This window comes from Physella acuta, unplaced genomic scaffold, assembly GCF_028476545.2.
Source record: "Physella acuta isolate Inbredline_101_S28 unplaced genomic scaffold, ASM2847654v3 ptg000357l, whole genome shotgun sequence".
Classification (NCBI taxonomy): domain Eukaryota; kingdom Metazoa; phylum Mollusca; class Gastropoda; family Physidae; genus Physella; species Physella acuta.
Genome location: NW_026731876.1, coordinates 97556 through 118839, shown reverse-complemented (window position 1 = coordinate 118839; position 21284 = coordinate 97556). Strand labels below are relative to the sequence as shown.

General features: G+C 32.6%; 3 protein-coding genes across 5 annotated transcripts; 1 reads left to right on the top strand and 2 right to left on the bottom strand.

Moving 5' to 3' along the window:
* Positions 1 to 2327: 2327 nt before the first annotated feature.
* Positions 2328 to 7819, bottom strand: LOC131941345 (uncharacterized). Its single transcript, XM_059300574.1, has 4 exons — positions 7780 to 7819; positions 5911 to 6326; positions 4176 to 4419; positions 2328 to 3524 (listed from the first exon to the last, which is right to left on the bottom strand). Exons 2-4 carry the CDS (start codon positions 6295 to 6297, stop codon positions 3442 to 3444), a joined length of 714 nt encoding a protein of 237 aa, XP_059156557.1. The 5' UTR covers positions 6298 to 6326; positions 7780 to 7819; the 3' UTR covers positions 2328 to 3441.
* A 383-nt stretch (positions 7820 to 8202) lies between these two features.
* On the top strand, positions 8203 to 12278 carry LOC131941346 (thioredoxin, mitochondrial). 3 transcript variants are annotated; one of them, XM_059300575.1, is made up of 4 exons: positions 8203 to 8353; positions 10133 to 10443; positions 10759 to 10882; positions 11339 to 12278. In XM_059300575.1, the coding sequence occupies exons 2-4, from the start codon at positions 10151 to 10153 to the stop codon at positions 11453 to 11455; spliced, it is 534 nt and encodes a 177-aa protein (XP_059156558.1). In that variant the 5' UTR covers positions 8203 to 8353; positions 10133 to 10150; the 3' UTR covers positions 11456 to 12278. The 3 variants fall into 3 exon arrangements, with proteins under 3 accessions (XP_059156558.1, XP_059156559.1, XP_059156560.1); XM_059300576.1 differs by having other exon boundaries at positions 8207 to 8310; XM_059300577.1 differs by lacking the exon at positions 8203 to 8353 and adding an exon at positions 8878 to 8898.
* Positions 12279 to 13443: 1165 nt separating this feature from the next.
* Positions 13444 to 20533, bottom strand: LOC131941360 (nucleolar protein 12). The gene is made up of 5 exons (XM_059300597.1): positions 20395 to 20533; positions 16116 to 16221; positions 15823 to 15999; positions 15328 to 15413; positions 13444 to 13600 (listed from the first exon to the last, which is right to left on the bottom strand). Exons 1-5 carry the CDS (start codon positions 20481 to 20483, stop codon positions 13465 to 13467), a joined length of 594 nt encoding a protein of 197 aa, XP_059156580.1. The 5' UTR covers positions 20484 to 20533; the 3' UTR covers positions 13444 to 13464.
* Between the last annotated feature and the right edge of the window lie 751 nt (positions 20534 to 21284).

The following is a 21284-nucleotide window of genomic DNA, read 5'->3' as shown; positions in this document are numbered from 1 at the left end:
GTACTAAAGTGTACAGTTATAAGATCATAGCCTATCTGTATAATGTTGTGTTAAAACCTTTATCAGATTTGGCTGACCATTAACAAAGACATCACTGACCCTTGACTTTAACAAACACATGGTTGACCATTAACAAACACATGGTTGACCATTAACAAAGACATGCTGACCATTAACAAAGACATCACTGACCATCAGTGGCGGAACTAGAAAAAAAGGGCCACCCCGCAAAAAAAATTTTTTGGGCCCCCTATACATATATATATATATATATATATATATATATATATATATATATATATATATATATATATATATATATATATATATATATATATATATATATATATATATATATATATATATATATATATATATATATATATATATATATATATATATATATTATACTTAATAGGGACTTGCTAGAAATTTGAAAATATTACAATTCTTAGTTTTATTTTTAATTAAAACATATTACAAAACACATCATTTGTGTGCGTGTTTATTTTTTTGTGTGTGTTATTAGTCTGGTTTCAAATTCTCTGTTTGAATGTCTGAGTGCTTTCTAATTAATTAAGCGGTCAAAAGAATATGAAGCATGAAAGCTTTGTATGTGTAATGGTTTCTCGCCTTATGTTTATTTTTAAGAATTTTTGTATCTATATTATTAGTTTTTAATACATTTCCTTTTATACTATGTTATTCTTTATTATGTTTTTTTAAATAATTAATAAGAGAAGTAATTGCTTTTTAATTTGTTTAGTGCAAAAAAAAAAGTTTCTTAATTAAGAGCAAACATATTTGACTATTTAAAAAAGGGAAATAAGTCATGGAAGTGGTTTGAACGTTTGCCTATCTTTCCCACTACAACTCATGTAGCCATATATGTTTTTCCTTTATGAAACAGCGTGTTATCTACTGCATCACTACTGTAGTAGATCTGTTTTTTGTTGTTTTTTTCTTGCAAAAAATATATATTTTTTAACTACAAAAAAGTTGATTCTCGTCGGCTTTGGGCCCCTAAATGGCCTGGGCCCCCCGCATTGCGGGGTCTGGCGGCACTGTAGTTCCGCCCCTGCTGACCATTAACAAAGACATACTGACCATGGATATCATTATTCTTCAGAGATTAAATGAATTGTAAATGTAATTTTGATTACTCATGCATAACATCAGGCATAGAGCTGTCCTTACTATACCCTTGTATGCCAAGGTAATTGAAACAGATGAACTCTACTTCATCTGCCCACAAATGGGAAAAGATGATGTATACCATCAGTTGTGCTGTAGCTAAAGACAGATTAGTGGTTAGCCTTGTGTAAATGTAGCTTTGGGTATACAAAACAGATTAGTGGTTAGCCTTGTGTAAATGTAGCTTTGGGTATACAGGACAGATTAGTGGTTAGCCTTGTGTAAATGTAGCTTTGGGTATACAGGACAGATTAGTGGTTAGCCTTGTGTAAATGTAGCTTTGGGTATACAAAACAGATTAGTGGTTAGCCTTGTGTAAATGTAGCTTTGGGTATACAGGACAGATTAGTGGTTAGCCTTGTGTAAATGTAGCTTTGGGTATACAAAACAGATTTGTGGTTAGCCTTGTGTAAATGTAGCTTTGGGTATACCAGACATCCTCGTTTCTGGATGGGGGGATCTTTACCATGGGTTATTTTTTTTAAACTTATAAATTTGGTCTCTAACTAATTAAGGACACATTAACATAATCTACCAGTTGCAGCTACCTTTTGAATACTTGCCTTTTTTTCTCACCATTTCAGACAGAGAGAAAAAACCAGCACCACAAAGCTTTTGAGAAGTTTTATCATGTAATGAATTATATACCTTCAGCAGATCGAGCTAGGCCCAGCCACCATCATTGATTTGTTTCACCTAGACTAAATCCACATCATGTCTGCTAAGCTTTATTTTTTAGTTCTCAGAAGAAGAATTTAAATCTGACATCACAATGCATCCAAGCAATAAAGAAATCTTCTGTTAAATTGGTCTAGATTTTGTTTTCCTTTTACCATGATCTGTCTTAATCAATATGTGGTAAAATTTTGGTGTCATAATTATGATATTTATATAAGCCTAATCAGAGAAAAATTGTGTTTACATTGACAAAATTAAAGAAACAATATTCTATAATCAATACTTACAGATGGGTTATCACTTTACTCAACTTAAACTTATGTTAGTTTAAATAAGGACATTTTTTAATATAATTGGAATAACATAACATAGAGTAACATGACATGAGACAATATGACGTAGCAACTGGACATTAAATACAACATAAAATGAAATAGAACAAAATGAAATTGGTTTTTAAAAATAAACATTTTTAATATTCAACTTGTTATTAATAAAGAAAATTATTGTAACGCAATATGGAATATAGATGTAAAAATATATGTATAAAATCTGTAAAAATAATATCATTTCTATTTTAAAGCAACAACATGACAGGGCCCACACATTGAGCCTTTGAATAAATATCAATACTGTTTAAAGAATACTGATAATACTGTAAAACGTTTAAATACTTCATCTTTTTAAACATATTTGGTTAAGCTAAATACTTCATCTTTTTAAAAAATATTTGGTTAAGCTTGTTCATCTTTGGCTATGATTTAAACATCATAATAAATAAATCCTACTTCAATTAGCCAACCTAAAAAAAATTCAAGTTATGATTATTGTTCTTCTCCACAACTGGGAGCTACCACTTGATTCAGTGTTTGAGATGGTCAACCCTTTATTTCCCACACACTGAACAAGTAACAACCACCCTTACAAGGTTGAGGCTATGCAGCATGCACTCACCAATTTTACTATCTAAAAGAGCACCATTACAACTGGGTAGTTTTGAAAAGTAAGGAAATAGGAATATAAATTACTGTAAAGGACTTATTTGGAAGGCAAAAAAATATATATTTTATCTAACAGCTTTAATGTTAGACATCTTCATGCTAATTTATTTTATTTTTTAAATTATTGAAATGTTCTGAGCTAACTGTTAAAATTATTGAAATGTTCTGAGCTACCTGTTAAAATTATTTAAATGTTCTGAGCTAACTGTTAAAAAATGTATTTTTCTTCACCAATAATTATATTATAGCAGCATGATTCTAACAGGATCAAGCAAACTAATAGATTTGAGACTAACTAGCACTATTTAAATTATACATTTGGCGCTATTCTTGTTTTTTTTTTTTGGTGATTTTTGTACATATTGTTTTGCACCAAATAAAGTTAACAAAGTCTAAAGACAGAAGAAAAAAACCTACCTTTACAGTTTTAATATAATGTCATCACAAATTAACTACTCATCTAAAAGAACTATTTGATCATGTCGACGGAGAGTACAGTATCAAATTTAATAAATTAACACCGTGTAGATGAATCTCCTGCACATAACCATCCAAGCCTGATAATGGACTATTTACTAGAAGTCCCAGAATACTTCTCTGCCCACGCCTTCCTCCAGAGCTGCTCTTTAACATTGCAGGTTGACCAGATGCCTGTGGAAGGTTACAAGTTTGGCTCAACAACTGTCATAGCTACTGCTAGTTGGTTCAACAACAGAGTCATAGCTACAGCTAGAGTTGGCTCAACAACAGTCATAGCTACAGCTAGTTGGTTCAACAACAGTCATAGCTACTGCTAGAGTTGGTTCAACAACAGAGTCATAGCTACTGGTATAGATCTTTTGATAACTACTGGTACAAAAGATGTAAGGAATACCACAAATAACAATACCACTGTACATCACCAAGATCACACAAACAACAGCTACTTACTAAGCCAGTCACGAGTCATCTTATATCACTAAGATCACACAAACAACAATGCTACTGTATATCACTAAGATCACACAAACAACAGCAACTTACTAAGCCAGTCACAAGTCATCTTATATCACCAAGATCACACAAACAACAATGCTACTGTATATCACCAAGATCACACAAACAACAGCAACTTACTAAGCCAGTCACGAGTCATCTTATATCACTAAGATCACACAAACAACAATGCTACTGTATATCACTAAGATCACACAAACAACAGCAACTTACTAAGCCAGTCACGAGTCATCTTATATCACCAAGATCACACAAACAACAATGCTACTGTATATCACCAAGATCACACAAATAACAGCAACTTACTAAGCCAGTCACGAGTCATCTTATAGACCTGAGGACCCACATCTTTACGATTGTTCCAAACTGACATGTTATGTGTATCAATATATTGGCTGACCACATTAGTATTACTATATCCAGGCATTGTTGATATGCGCAGATAGTTGGATAAATCATTGTAGTCATTTTCAAGTGGAGCAAAGTGAGGTACATCTAGCATACAGAGGGGACGAGCAGGGGGTCGCATGGTTTTCTTTGCTTCTTGTGCCTGTGGGAAAACAAGTTAATTAAAAAGTCTTGTGACATTTAAGCGCAATTTCCTTATGTTATCTAAAAATAGCTCTGTCGTAGCGTAAATCAAGAGCCGGGTTAGTAAAACCATTGGTTAAAATACATGTTTTATTTAAAATAGAGCTACATGACTAAAAACCATTGCGCGCCTAGCTACTGAACGTGATGACGCAGCCATTGAACGTGATGGCGCAGCTATTGAACGTGATGACGCGTGTGGTGTGGTTGGAAAAAATGCCTACTAATTCGGTCCAAATTTTAATTAATTCAAAAAATTTTTTGTGACCGAAAGGATATTTTTGAAAACTTTCTTCGGCAATATTGTTCTAAATTATGGCAGGAATCGATTGGTACATGTTTCAAGTCGCTAAGTGGTCTGGTTGCCGAGATATGGGCCAAAAACTGCTTTTTTTCGAGGTTTTTTGGCTTTTCTGGGAAATCCATGAAAGAAACCCGGAATTTTTATGGCCTATGTTCATCCTCGTAATTTGCTAAACATAATTGCTTTTGGAACTAGTCCTCGATATTGCTTCGTTGAGGAGGAGATACAACTTAAAGCCCGGACACACATTCATCCATACATTCATCCATACATTCATTCATTCATCCATTCCCAGAAATGACGAGTTAATAAACGCAATTCTCCAGAATGGAAATTAAGCTAAAAATTATTTTGAATTGGTTGTTGTGTATATATAATTATCAATGAATTATTAAACTAATGCATTAAGCCATATACAATAAGAGAAAGTGTAAATATTATTCTTAGACACTAATCCTGGTGGTTTACAAAATAATATTTTGTAATTGATTACAATTACATTTTGATTACAAAAGTCAATATTTAAGTTTATAGAATTTTAAAATGTTATATTAAATTGTAATTTTAATTAGTTATTAACTAATGTTTTAAATTATAATTAATTTCATAATTAAATGAACAAAATGTTTATGTAGATCTAAAAAGTTTTGAAACAAATTAAATTTAAAATTCATCTTACAAAATAATAATTTAAAAAGCATAAACTATTTCAACAAAATGATCAAAATTTAAAACACCTAGTATAGAGACTGAGAAAAGAAAAACTTAAAGAAGAATATTGTTAGATAAGCATTAAGGTAATATCATTCTTTAAAGTGTGAGCATTTGCATTTCATGAAAATTTAGTTGATGATTAGTACAAGTTCATCTACCCTATCTATGTAATGATGATGATCAACAATTTTAAAATTTAAAAAAAGGAAAAATTTGAAGAAGTAAGTTCAGGTTTTACAATGATTTGTGCTGTACTTTATTTTGTACTTTAAATTAACTTTAATTCCCATTTTAATAATTCACTTATTAAAAAACATCATTCCAACTGAACTCACTTTTGGAAAAGACATATCTGGTTCTGCTAGCAGAACTAAAGATGCTAATTAATTTTGAAAAAAAAACAGCTTACTCTTCAAAAAACTAATATATTACCTTAATTTTGCTAAAGTCAATAGGAGGACAGTGTTTTAGAATTTGCTCTTCTGTATCTTTATTACTTCCCTTAGAATACAATGACACTTTATTCTTTTCTTCTTCTGATGGTTCCTTCATACCCATGAGTTCTCTCTCCCTTTTAAGAAACTCATACCTTTCCTTTTGTTCTTGCTTCTTCATTGCTTCTTTAAGGCAGAGCTGCTCAAACTCCATTTGCTTTTGTAGCTCCGGGTTCCATGTGGGTTGAGCGTTAATGTGCAAATGGTGTTGACAAAGTGAGTTCAAACAGTAGCCAGGCTTGCAGCCTCCAGGGCAGGCCGATTTCCTCACAGGAGGCACACACTTTGGTTTGGATGAGCAAGGGGGGTCAAGCTTTAAAGCCATTTTAAAGCAAGTGTAGGAGGTGACTTGGCCTATGTTAAAGAGTAAAGACAAGTAAATGTAAATGTATAAGTTATTAAAGAGACACACTGAACAGTTTTAAACTTTAAGTTAGACTTGTGACTTATCAATAATATTAATCACAATAAATATTAAATACTAAAAAGTGTCAGTTATTATTCTGGAATGGTATAGCAGTAAACAAAATATCAAACAAAGACCTGTGGCGAACTTTAAAGCAACAGCCGATAGAGACAGATATCAAGGCCCGTAAATGGGGATGGATCGGACACACATTAAGAAAAGAAAAAGAAAACATCGCAAAACATGCTTTGGAATGGAATCCCCAGGGAAAAAGGAGGGTGGGCAGTCGAAGGAAAACATGGAGAAGAACGGTTGAAGAAGAGGCGAAAACAGCTGGGCTCACATGGGTACAGATCAGAGGAGCAGCCCAAAACCGAGTCCGCTGGAGATGTGTGGTTGCAGCCCTTTGCTCCCCAGGGGCCACAAAGGAATGATGATGATGATGATGATAGCAGTAAAAAAACAGTAAAACAATGGCAAAGTCTGTCACACAGTTCCGGAAACCACCAGAAGTACTGTAAATCATACTTTATTTGGCGTCATCTTTTATTTTTAATATAGAACATTTAAACCAGCCCCTACTAGTAACTAAGGTCACTGATATCTAAACTTGTATGAACTCACCGTGTCCCCAAGTACATAGTTTGGCTAGGGAAGGGGGAGGGGGAATAAAATTTACGGTACAGTTCATGACATGACGTATTAGACTGGGTTAGTGTGACCTCACAGTGACCCCTCCACCGTCTCTTGTTGTGTGTGTGTGGTGGGGAAATACAGGTAGTTTTTAATAGCAGACAAAAGTTTCTCAGCTATAAGCACAAATAATGGTGTGGTTACAAAGGTCTGGTTTCATTTTCAAAATAGGGTACGAACCCTGTTTCTAGTCACTTTTACTAGATCTATTTTTGTAACCATTTTTAAATTTTTGTAATCATTTTTACTAGATCTATTTTCAAAATTTAAATTTTTTTTTACATGGCCTAGCAGCTAGCTAGATCTAGATCTAATTAATTAATGGCCGCAAATCCGCTGCAAGCCAAAAACATTAGGCTAAATTATTACATTTGACTTTATTATTTATATATATTTTTTATTTTTAGATCTACTAATTTAAATCTACTATTGTCTATTGACTCTATTATTTATAATTATATTTAAATATATTTAAATATATTTATTGAATTTATTTTCAATTTATTCCTGTTTCCTTTTGTGGATTAAACTTAAAAAATTAAAACATTATTTTTACTTAGAATCGACTTTCACTTTATTTATTATTTATATTTCAATGGTCAAATAAATTTAATCTCTAGCCTGCCAAGAGTAACTAAAAGTAAAACACAAGCACAGTAGTCCTCAATTCCTACTTAGTACTTAGATCTAGTACTTAGATCTACTTACTAGATTTCTCTAGATCTAGGGGCCTACTTACTAAGTTACAACTTAGTACTTTTATTCCACAAATTCGCAACGGAAGTTTACAGTATCTTAGCAATAGATTATGTTTTTGTCTATTCGCAAAGAAATAGTGTTTGCACTCATTGCTCAATCAATACTGGGTTCTTATCAAATAATAATTAAAACAACTTTATTATTGAAAGACTTATTCTAAAAAAAATAATTGTCTGCATATTTATGGTATCGATCTATAATCACACAAACGTATACATTTTTTAAATGTCTAAACTATAACAATTCAATAGACAAAAATATTGCGAATAGAGTATAGGCCTACTCACATTTATTTACTTGTAGAGCCAATCTACTACGATGGCATATCTATTTATTTCCCTTATCTGTCAAAGGTCATAGACGGAACCAGTGACGTTTTTCGCAAGTGGCAATTTTCACGACATTGACCACTCTATTAAATTTAATAAATTAATATACAAAGTCTATTACTATTACTAGACCTAGATCTAGATCTCTAAAGTAAATACACCTAATATAACTCATATATACTGGGTTATCTTTGGTACGTTTATAAAACAAGTGTCTGATGATATTTAGGCCTAATTAATTAATTAACCTAAAAATTATAGATTCTAGGCCTAGTACTAGTAGTAGTACTAGATCTACTAGAATCTAGTAGTACTGCTAGTTACTAGTTAGTACTTAGAAATCTAGATCTATATCTAGAATCTAGTATAGATAACTAACTAGTTTAAAAAAAGTTTAGAATTAATAAAATTTTAGATTTACAATAATTTACATCTAACTTTGCTTTGAACTTACAGTCACATTTCGTCATTAATTATTAATTAAAAAAAAATATTAACTACTAAACAAACTAGGCCTAATTCTTTAACTTTAAACATTTTTTAGCTTACATTTACTACAAAGTACCAGCTGGCTAAGCAATTTTAATCTAGATCTAGATCTAGATCTACTAATTGTTAGATCTCTTCTACACTACTTAAGTACTTACAGTAGTGTATTACTTACTATACTATATTGAATATTGCACCACTATATTGAATATTGTCTATTACTATATTAAAGATTTACAGTCAGTACTCAGTAGGTAAAATAGTAGGTAGTAACTAATAAACTATAACTGAGTCAATCAGAAGAGTGTGATTTATTTGTGTACTGTGCTCACTCATCGGTGTCAAAGCGAATTGCTTTGAGAAATTGAGATCTAGTACTAGATCTAGTATCTATCTAGTATCTAGACACTGTCACTTATAATCACTAGCTTGAATACTGGTTCAAGACAGTAGAACTTCCTGAGTCCACCCAGCTATGATGATTACTTACCTTATGTAATGTTAGGCCTTAAAGTAAAGGCAGCTGGACATAGTGCTGATCAGAGTTTCTTCCAGGCATCTCTTCGCCCCCCCCCCCCCCCCCCCCGAAGAGAGTCTACCACCACCACCACCCCCCCCCCCCCCCAAACAAAATGGAATTTATATATAGAAAAGATATACTTTTGACAGTGTCCGCTCCCCCCCCCCCCCCCCGGAAATTGTTGTCTGCCACCCCCCCCCCCTGAAAATTTCAAGTACACCCCTGGAGAAAAAAAGTCTGGAAGAAACACTGGTGCTGATTACTCTATCCACTCTATCCTATCCCTTCACAAAGCCAAGGTCACTGAAACAGGTGAACTCTACTTCACGTGCCGTCTTGTTTGAAAAGGGAACTTTACTTACTTTTTACTATCACCAGATCTAGTCTAGATAAAAATCTAGGAATCAAGTATGTTTTACACTTGACTTAACACTTAGATCTACTTACTTTTGGTGATTTACTTAGCAGTTTTTTAGGTCAGGTTTATTAATTAATATTCAAGTCTAGACTCAAGTCAACTCAAATGACTAGTCTGCCCTCAGTAGTGATGGGTCAGTATAAGCAGGGGTATAGAGTTTGAAATGAATTATCATAACCATTGATCACAATATATGATTATATTCAATGATGTGGAGTAGGTCTACTGGAAACCTAATATATTGACTTATCTTATTAAAAGTCATAGAATTTAAATATTTGCTCTGACTGGAATTGATTTTCTACTTTCCAGAAATGATAAAATAGTATTTATAATACTCACACATTAAGGCAGTATATATAGGCCAAGTAGTAACACTGACAAAGATGGATTAACATAAACACCTTCCCCCAACTAGAAAATACCAATAGCCAATTGACTTTTATATGTTTGTCTGATATTTAATTTTTTAAAATAAGTTTCTGTAGTTTTCAAAAAAATTGTACAACTTCAAATAAACTTAACTTGTATCTTTTTTCATTGCAGTAAACAACAAAAACAGAAATGAATTCTACTAGACAGTGCTTAAGCAGATTAACAAATAGTTTGCTTGTGAAGAGAAATCTGAAATATTCATCCAGTGCCATCCAGAGTTATTTATCTACAAGCACACTTAAGTCTCTCTCAGTCTCACACCACTCTATACAAAATGTTTCCTCATGCTCAATGAGTGTTAGATTTGCTTCCACTTCTCCCAAAAAATTTGAAGTTATTAATGTTCAGGATGAAGAAGACTTCAAGAAAAGAGTTATTGATTTAAGTACTGATACACCAGTTGTAGTTGATTTCCATGCAACGTAAGTACATCATCCCTAAAATTTTGTATTAATAAATTCTGTTACATTTTGCTATTGCTTGAAGAGTTAGTGGTGTTAGTTATCATATTAATAGATAGTTGTGCACTATTTATTCATATTTAAACCTTTTTTTTAAATTAAATAAGCCATTTAAAAATAATTTTTTAATAACCTTGTTTTATTTTATATGGTTGATATTGCAGTTAACAAATTGTATTTACCTTTGAATGTCTATTTGAAAAAGTTTGTTAATTATTAAGTACTGTTAATGCCAAGGTTTTGAGAACAAATATCAGTTTTATTGAATTTTTTTAGATGGTGTGGCCCATGCAAATTGTTGGGGCCTAGACTTGAATCTATACTAGCTGAGGGACAGGGCAAAGTTGTGATGGCTAAAGTGGACATTGATGAAATTTCAGAGCTGGCGATGGCATATGGGGTAAGATTTCTGATTCATTTAAAAGGGGAAAAAAATGAAAATGCAGTTACAGAAAAATTAGAAAAAGATTAACTCATTTCATACGGATTCAACAAAATGCATCTAATGAGGGTCATGCCTTGTGTGACTGGTCACAACGCCTTCCAATTTTATAACAAATTTCCATATCTCAAGGGACTTTGAAAGGTAACACACAGATTTCAACAAAGTGGAAATACTTATACTGATTGTTATATAATGCTGCAAGCTCTTCCATTTGTGTGTGCAGAGATGTGTTTATATTTACACTAGTTAAAAATTAGTTTCTAAAATAATTCTAAATTGTGTATGTTATGAAAATACGGGTAGCTTCCCTTTATTCATCTAGTGAATCTGGTTGACATGAGTTATGTAGATCTAGTAAAAGAGAACATTCACAACATATTTTTTATTCATTTTTTCTATTACATATTTCAGGTCAAATCTGTTCCAACTGTTGTTGGCATTAAAAATGGAAAAGTTCTAACACAGTTTATTGGTTTGGTTGATGATGATCAAATTCGTACATTTGTTAAAAAATTGGTGCTGTCGTGATTATCCTGATTTTCCAGAGATTAAAAAAATTGTATGCTACATTTTGAACTTAAACTGAACTTGAATTTCCAAAGTATTTTGTGTAAAAAACCTTTTAATTTTATACATTAAGAACATTTTTGTAGAAATTTTTTAGTTCTCCTGCTTACTATTCTTAACTAACTCATGATAAATGAAATTCAGAGATTTAGCTATTTGCCATTTATATAAGAAGGCTTGACAAAAGTAAAGTTTTTCTATTTAAGTTAGCTCAGTTGTGAGATTATTTTCTGTGTAAACAATTTTAGAATCGATTTGTTAAATCTTTTATGTATCATGTTTAAGTATTTAACCAGGCTATATAGTATTGTTATAAACATTAAAATTCTAGCTGTTGAATTAACCATTGACTGATATTGAACTGACACATTTGTGTCACTGGTACGCATGGAGTGTTGTGATGTTATCTGAATGACTTTGTTTAATTTACATGACTAGGCTTGTCCTGTGTACAAGTACATGGTTAAATCAGACTATAATTATGAATGTGAATTAAAAATTTTAGCCCAAAACCTCAAGGCATTATTGGTCTTAATAAAAAAAATATAATGTAGATCATTGTTGTTTGAAGTTTCATTACCAGATTTTGACTTTTTATATTGGCATGAAGTAAGAAGAAATATATTTCTTTACACAAACTGTTAGGTAAAAACTCTAATCTTTATATGAGTGATCTGAAACCAGATGTGGCATTAATGGTTCTCATGGCAATATAGTTAGGGCTTTGGGATATTATATACTGGCTGAACAGGAAAAAATTGCAGACAAATATTTTTATAATAAACTAAAAACCAGTCCATTATTGTTCACTGGTTATGATTTACATCGTCCCCAGAAACTGCACAAGCAAAACCATACACAAATTTATTATTTTAATGCACTTTCTTTTGGTCATATTTTGTGGACAATAACTATTATGCTTCCATGTACATCAAGTCATTATTTGCTAACTTCTTTTATTATAGATTTTTTAAAATTCCATAGCGCACTCTATAGGGTTCAATCTTTAAAATTACCTTGTGCATGTATTTGTCCAGCAATTCAAATGGGCCATGTCTGCCCTCAAACAATTATTACTATAGATTACATCACTTGTCACTTTAATATGATGCCACTATTCCCACTAATCCACTGAACTAGCAATATCTGTGGATGCCCCCACCCTTTTTAACACCAGCTGATGATCTAGTGATTCAATTACTCTGACGCTACCTCAGAAACTAAAACCGTGGACACTGTAAATCAGACAATTTTTGGACCATTAACATTTTGGTACCTAGTATTAAGTAAAGATTGGCTGTAACTGTTATTCCTAAAACATCTGTTAAATTCTACAAATAAATGATTCTTCACAAAGGAATTACCTACTAAAAAAACCATATCAATTATTAAAGTAATTTAAAGTACAGCAGCAAGATCATTGTGGTTGGTATGGGCTGCATGGTTTTGTGGCAATATGTAGAAAAAAGTCATGAAAGGTGAATGTTGTCAATAAAATTTTGAAATTGCATAGTACTACTTGCAAAGTTTAGTAATAAAATTCAGGTTTACATATATTTTTAAATTTTAAAACCTAATGGCTTTCAAGCACATAGGCTACAATTTTTAAAATGAATTAATTATGAAATGCTCTTTAAGTTTTCATGGTCAACTTCAACCTAATTATTGATGTAACTATGTAGATCTAGAACAGGAAATATATTTTAAAATTTGATGGACAACCATTTACAATAAAATAATTTCAATTTTTTCTCATAATCTCTGTGTACTGCTGGTGCAGAACATAGAGAAAGATGCAATAGCAATTTTTAGGATAAAGCATGTTGATACGGAAGCTTAACATCTACAGAGCAGTAAAGTAAGAGCCATTTATTTAACATTCTGTACATGTACATAATCAAGCAGTCACACACAAGAACAGCTTGCAACAATTATAATAATCAACTCAATTCTCTTTTGTTTTCTTATTTTTATTTACTCTTTTTCTTCTTGCCCTTTTTTTCACCTTTCTTCTTTGCTTGAAATTTTTGTTTGAGCATATGTTTTTTCTTCATTTTCTTAGCTTTTAACTTAGCAGATGATAACTGATTGCTGCATGCTGCTAGTCTGAAACACATTTTAAAAGATTTAACATTTTAAAATATTCTAAAAGAGTTCTTTAGGAGTTATGAATAAATGAAAACTATTTTTGACCTCCTCCAAATTGTGACAAAACCTCAGACCTCCCCCTCAAATCATGCCACACTTCAGGTAGCACCTTGCCCCAACAGCATTATTTTTTTATTTTTTTTTGAGAAGTGATTTATTTTTAAATAAATAAATTGAGTTAGTTTCCTTTAACAAATAAATAATTAGCAATTATTAACAGCTAGCTTGGTAGATTTAGTCAAAAGCATGGCTAATCATAACTTTTGAACAAGCATTTAAAAAAATGCAAAGTAACTTAACAATCAGTTTGAAACAATTCCCAAGTTTTATGTCATTTATGATGACCTCTTAAACCAAACCACATGGGGCAGCTGCAGTGGTTTATTTTTTTGTAGGGGAGAATATAATAATATATATTAGAGCAGCGGCATTCATATATTTTCACTGTGTTTCACTTGCACAAATTTGACTAATGGCCTAACCCTCTCATAGTATAAAACATGTTTCCCACTTATGTTGTTACCTGGTAATTATGAGTATTACAATAACACTTAATGATCTAACCCAGGGGTCTCCAAACTACGGCCCGAGGGCCGCATGCGGCCCGCGAAGTCCTCTCATCCGACCCACGGAGATCTTTTTGTCCAAGGAAAAATCGTTTGTTGGTGATGGCTGAGGAAGTTTGCCCAGAAAAATCAAAGACATGCCTGGAAGAAACTGGCCCCCGAACTGAAATTTGATAGTCAATGCGGCCCTCGGACTGAAAAGTTTGGAGACCCCTGATCTAACCAATAGAGGAGCAAACTGTTCATAGTCAAGAATTACAAAACTGAGAAAGAAAAAAAGATCCAGCGACTGGATAGGATAACATAAATTGTTGTTTAATAGAGAGAAATCATTTTTAGGAAACAGTTTATTTTTACTTTCTGATTCTGGTACACGAAGTATAGAGAAAGTATTGTAATCGCGCAAAACAAAAAACCACTATGAGTCGGAAAAACAGTTTTGCAATCTTGTCCGTATGTCTGTGTCTGTAAACACGATAACTTGAGTACTGTTACAGCTAGGTTGATGAAATTTTATAATTAAGTATTATATCAAATTTGTAGATTTGTTTCAACTTTTTAGCGATTTCCGATAACCGGAACTGGAAGTTTTTCTACTTTCAATTTTTCAAAAGCTTATTACTTGAGTAAAATTTCAGATGGATAAATGAAATTTCACATGTAAGTAAAAGATCTCTGCCATCTGTCAAATTTTGAGTAATTTCTGTTGACCGGAAGTAGTAATTTACGTTATTTTTTATTTCTAAAAAAAATGTATGTGAATTTATGAAGTACTAATAATATCCCGCACTATTATATACATGTTATTTAGCGTTCATCAGGTGCACAATTCTTTTTCCTACGAGATTCTATTCTATTTTAAAAAGTATAAGTAATTAAAAATCATGTCTATATCCAGAGTTGCCACCCCCTGTAGTTTTATATAAGAATATTCGAGAAAGTTTAGGGGAGATCACTCCCGGTTTATTGTATATACGTGTGCGCGTTTTGTGCCTCTTTTAGCACTAGTTTGTGTATCCCCAGAGATGTGCACCTCCAATTTTGGCAACCGCTGCAGTAGATATTCTTCCATTGCTTAGGAATAGTTTTAAAATAATACTTATGCTTTAAAATATTTACTTATGGCGCAAAGATTTATTTTCTTTTGGTTTAGCTTGAGCCTCTTCGTCCTCAGAATGTGAACTTGCATCTTCTGCGACTTTGGGCTAAAAAAAATTAAAAAAGATTGCTTAGTTTTAAATTTTTTTAAAATATTGTACTAAATAATATTATTATACATTCACCATTTTCAACATTAATATAAAAACTGTAGTTTGCAGTTATAATAATAATTGTTACAAGCTTTTCGCTGGTTGATAATGGGGAGGGGGGTCGGTCAAACATTGCATACATGTGTCAGGACAATAGGAATATCTAAATTTCAATATGGTTAGATAGTATATTATAATTAGTAATTAATTTAAAATAAAATAAAAGGGGAAATAACTAAGTGGGAGCGATAAGTCTGGTGAGATGGTGTTCATGTATCTTATTTTTAGTGCACTTAAATGCTTGTAAATTTTAAAGGTATTTAAACAATAAGAAAAATAAAGCAAATTTGATAGTTATACTCACAACAGCTGTGTTTTGGCCAAGTCTCAGGCCTGATTTACCAACAAAATCAACATCTCCTATATGCGAAATGGTAACCGTATGCTCAGGAAGATCATACACCACGGGGTCTACAAGGTGCTCTATCTCTGGAATAACAACTGACTTCTCTCGCAGGTGATTAGTTTTTAAGTCTCTTGCCTAGAAAAAAAGTTGTACTATAGTTCATCATGTAGGCATGCAGTGCATTACTTATTTCTAAAAACATATTATTGAAGTCCCTAATTAAAATGAATGTTTACATTTTATAAACATACTTGTTTTAACAGCTGTTTCCTCTCTTCCAGTATCCTCTGGTCATTCTTTTCTCTAGCTTGTTTCTTTCTTTCATTTTTCCTTTTTTGAAAGCCCCTTAAATATTCTCTAGTACAAGATAGTGACTATTTTAAGTATTTTAAAATACAAAATTAGTGTTTTATAATGTATATGTTTTTAAAAAAAATTTACATATTGGGGTAAGCGCATTTTTACTTAAAAATAAAAAAGCAAACAAGAGTATTCCAAGTTTTTAAGGAGGTTGCATGCCTAGTGCTTGCCACACGATTTTTTTTACAAAAGAGAAGTGATAAGGTTAGGCTCAAAGTCACTTTTGAATATATTTTTTAATAATGATTCTGGACAAAAAATTAATTAATAATATAGGCTAAATTGGCTTTGTTTACTATGGAAGAGATGATGGTATTTATTGATAAATAGGCCTAAATAGTAAATAATGTGGTAAATATTGTTATAGGTATGTAAATTTGGAAGAAGCTAGTTATGTGATAGAAAGGTGACTCCTTAATAATTTAATATGGCTTTAAAATATAAGTATATGTTTGTATCAAATATTATAGGTAATTGAAAAATAAACCAAACTCAATGTCTAAATATGTCAATATAAGCCAGACTAGATCTCCTAACTAGATCACCTGATCACCCGCCAGAAGCACAACTGCTCAAACACGAGATACAGATAGTTTTGTCAGAATAATAAGGCTGAATAGGAAAATCGATCCCATTGCACAACTATAGAAGGATAATTTGAGCACATTGCACGACTTTTAGTAGTAATTAATTTGAGCCAATTGCAAATCTATTAAAAGGTCATTTTTTATCTTTCTCGCACATTACTAGCATTGGACTATCTTACATACCTAAACCGATAGATTACAGAAAATTGAATATTAAAATAGTAATAGGCCTATTAGTATAAGGCCTAGGCCTAATTAAAATTTGGCAGATTCTTAGCGGAAAAAGAAATGCATGCATAATGGAGAGAAACTACCGCCTTCCTTCGCAGCAATGTTTGCAATGGTTCTGCGCATGTGTGTGTTTACAACAAACCACAGAATCATAACTCTAACCCTAACCCTAGCAAAGCTATTAAGGTTACTGCGCATGTGCATCTTTTAAGGTCACTCTGCATGTGCAGAACTATTGAGTTTCGTACACTGGGGTGAAAAACTGTTTTCCGAGTAGTCACTCTGTTAAATAGGGCCTAGATTACTTTAGTTATGGTAATCTATCATTTTAGGTATCTAAAATTGGCCGAGACTAGTAATGTGAATAAAGGTGACTCATTTATTTATTAATTATTTCAATTTTTAGGAGGATTTATGTTTTGAAAGCTACAAAAAAATTTCAAAGTTTAATTAATGGACCTGTTTTTAAACAATTTACTAGTAATACTACTACTACTCTGCCATCCGGTGTTAGAGCCGTTGTTTTGGTTAAGGCTCGACACACAACACTGTGTGCATGGTATGTGGCCTGCGTGACTGAAAGGAGATTGTTTATATTATTGTTTAGAGTTTATATTTAACTATATGCAACAAGCCCGCCAGTAAGTTGAGGCCAGGCCGGAGGAACATTTTGACCGGGATTCAAAGGGACGGCTCGAAATCTAATTTTTAGACAGATTCTAGCCGGAAAAAGATATGCATGTGCAATGAAGAGAAACTACGATTTTACTTCATCGCAATGTTTTCGATGGTACTGTGCATGAGTGTGCTTAAAAACAAACTGCAGAACTCTAACCCAATCCCTAACCCAGCTAAGCGCAAAACTATCTTTTGCCGACTAAATGGAGACGCTGGGCGAAAAATCTTTTTCCGAATAGATCTAGAATCTAGTGACTAGTTTTTTTTAGGCCGATGCTAGCCGGAAAAAGATATGCATGCGCAATGGAGAGAAACTACAACTTGCCATCGCGGCGATGTTTTCAATGGTACTGCGCATGTGTTTACAACCGCAGAACCCCTAGCCCTAACACTTAACACTAGGTACTAGGATTACATCTCGTTTTACCCCGCGCGGCGAGTTTTTCGTCCCCGTTACCCAGACGCCGAGAATTTGCGGCTACGCGAATGCTATAGTTTCGTAATTTTTATCGCTCGGTGTTATCGCCCGATCAATTTTCGTGCGATTATCGATTTTTCATAAAAAAATGGACATTTTGCGATTTCATTATTTTTTTAATTTTGTGCATGGATTATTCAAGATGGAGTGTTTCAGTGAAAATAAGATAAGTTTAATTTACTCCCTACTGTTTATTTTTATAATAAACAGGAATTTTATTGCTTTACATGAATTCTACACCACTTTTCTCTATTATTTCAAAAAATCAAGTTGTTTGGACATAGCGCACAAAAGTTATATGTTGCACAGATTTGCTACCTCGATAAAAAAATTCGTTTGTTTACAATATGAAAGCGAAAGTGGCAAGGGAGGTAATAGAAAAAAATGTGGCGAGCTATGTTTTGCCGCCGGCGATAGTGGCGAACGATGTTTTGCCGCCGGCGATAGTGGCGAACGATGTTTTGCCGCCGGCGATAGTGGCGAACGATGTTTGCCGCCGGCGATAGTGGCAAACGCTGTTTTGATATTGAAGGTAGTGGAGTAGAGGGGGGGGGAGGTTTGGTGCGGTAATAGCTATAAATGTTCAATATTTAATTTTAGTGTCTCTAGAAAAACCATTTTATTTATTTTGATGTGAAAGCAAATAATGTACTGTTTACTTTTCCAGATAGAACCTACACTTCAAAAAACCAGCACATCTCTAGGATATGATAAGCAGTTAAATAGCCTAATGAGGGAACGCTGTAAAGAGGAATATGTGATATGAACTAGTTCTAGATTCTATATCATGTTAAAACCAACCAATGTTGAACTTCTTCTGAAATGTAAAATATTAATGAACAGACAGAAACACATCTTTTTAATTAAAGTATATATATAAGTAGACTAACAAGTTAATTACATTTATACAAATAAAAGACCTTACATTTCTAATAGATCTAATTTGCCATCATTTTTATTTTCATATATTAGTTCAGTTTTTCAATTATGTCAGGCGTGTTGATGACTCAGCGTTTTACCTTTTTACCATCTTTTGCCTATTTGTCAACTATTTAGATAGAACCATCAAACACACTTATTTCAGAGCTTCACTCTGGTTGGTTTTTAGCTTTAGATTTAAATAGTTTGGACCTAAGCTGATATTGTATGAACAAATTTCGTATTTAAAAATAGGGGGTGTACCCTGTTCCACCCCTTATTTTTTGTCAAACAGATAGATTTAAACACATATTTTGATTGTTTCTGTTTAAGAATAGAGTCATCTAGAGCCAGGCAAATTTTGAGACTTAAGTGCTTAATAACTCAAATTTGCCATCATGTTGCATTTCACATCAACAAGACTTCGGTTTTGCGAAATTGCATAATCTATCAGCTTTGTAGCAGTTAAAACAAAAAACTTTTCAGTTATGAATATTATTTTGATTGTAATAACTGACACATCCATAGCTCAACATTCTCAGCAAGTTTGAGCTTAATTTTTGGAATAGTTAAAATTTTAACTGAGATTGTATGAACGCACTGTATATGAAAAATTAGGGGGGATACCCTGTTCTACTTTTGTTTTTGTTTAACTCTGCCCATAAATTTCTAATTTTATTGTTTATTATGCTTCCAAATATAATAAATAAAGACATTGCAAAGTTATAACAAATTTGACCATATGGTTTACAAGCTAGGACAATTTTAGTAAACGCTTAAAAAAACTCTATCACAGAAATTGGAAAAAATCCTATGTTAAAAAAATCACATTTTTTAATACGAAAAAAAATCATAACTATTTAACCGTTTGAGCTACATCAAAAAGGAAAACTGTTCTGTTATTGTAATTTTCTGCTCCTTTTAACTGTAGTAGTTGTTTCCCTAAAAAAACAATATTAAAAATTTATCCTAGTACCTACTTAACACCAACCCTAATCCTATCCCTAACCCCAATCCTAACCCTAACCCTTATTCTAGCCCTAACCCTAGGTCACTGCGCATGCGCAGAGCTATCTTTTGCCAACTAAGTGGAGACGTTGGGGAGAAAAATCTTCCGAGTAGTCAACTTCGTTTTTTTTAGGCCTAAACTAATCTCTTTATTTTTTTATTTTAAGTTTTTAACCTTATAAAATAGGTAGATAACCAGATTAGAACTATATTACTAGATCTAGTGTGTACTGATCTAATACCATTATTTCTGAAAGAGTAACAACTTACGATCGTGCCTTTTCATCAAATTCTAAGAATATTTTAGTTTGCCTATTTTTCGGCCGACGATTTTTGCTGTGTTTCGTGGGGGCAGCCATTTTCAATACACATAGATTCTAAATATAGTTGGTTTGGATTGGATATTTAGGATTGTTAATTTTATTATTCTGGTCTAGTTTCTCTACATTTAGATAGGCCTATGCAACTTCTGTCTGCACCAATATTTATTTTAATTACTGTTTAAAATTTAAATGTTGGCTTCATTTTAAAATGGGCCAACTGTTGTAAGCAAAGCGCTCATTTCTTCTAAACTATAATTAATTATAAATGGATCTAGATCTAGATCTAGATTCTACGCACAATGTTTGTTTCAAAATGTCTTTCGAGAGTAGATCTATATAGATCTAGATCTAAGTGCAATGTTTATTTTCGCAAAAGCCTGATCGTCACAAAAAAAAAACTGCCCCTTTACCCATAAAAAAAAAAATAGTCACATCAATAACCCCACCCACAGACCCAAATAAAGCAGTTTTTGTTGGGTTTTTTTTTTAGCGCAATTTCCATTCTGGAGAATTGCGTTTATTAACTCGTCATTTCTGGGAATGGATGGATGAATGTATGGATGAATGAATGTATGGATGAATGTGTGTCCGGGCTTTAAGTCGTATCTCCTCCTCAACGAAGCAATATCGATGACTAGTTCCAAAAGCAATTATGTTAAGCAAGTTACGAGAATGAGCATAGGCCATAAAAATTCCGGGTTTCTTTCATGTATTTCCCGGAAAAGCCAAAAAACCTCGAAAAAATTCAGTTTTGGCCCATATCTCGGCAACCAGACCACTTAGCGACTTGAAACATGTACCAATCGATTCCTGCCATAATTTAGAACAATATTGCCG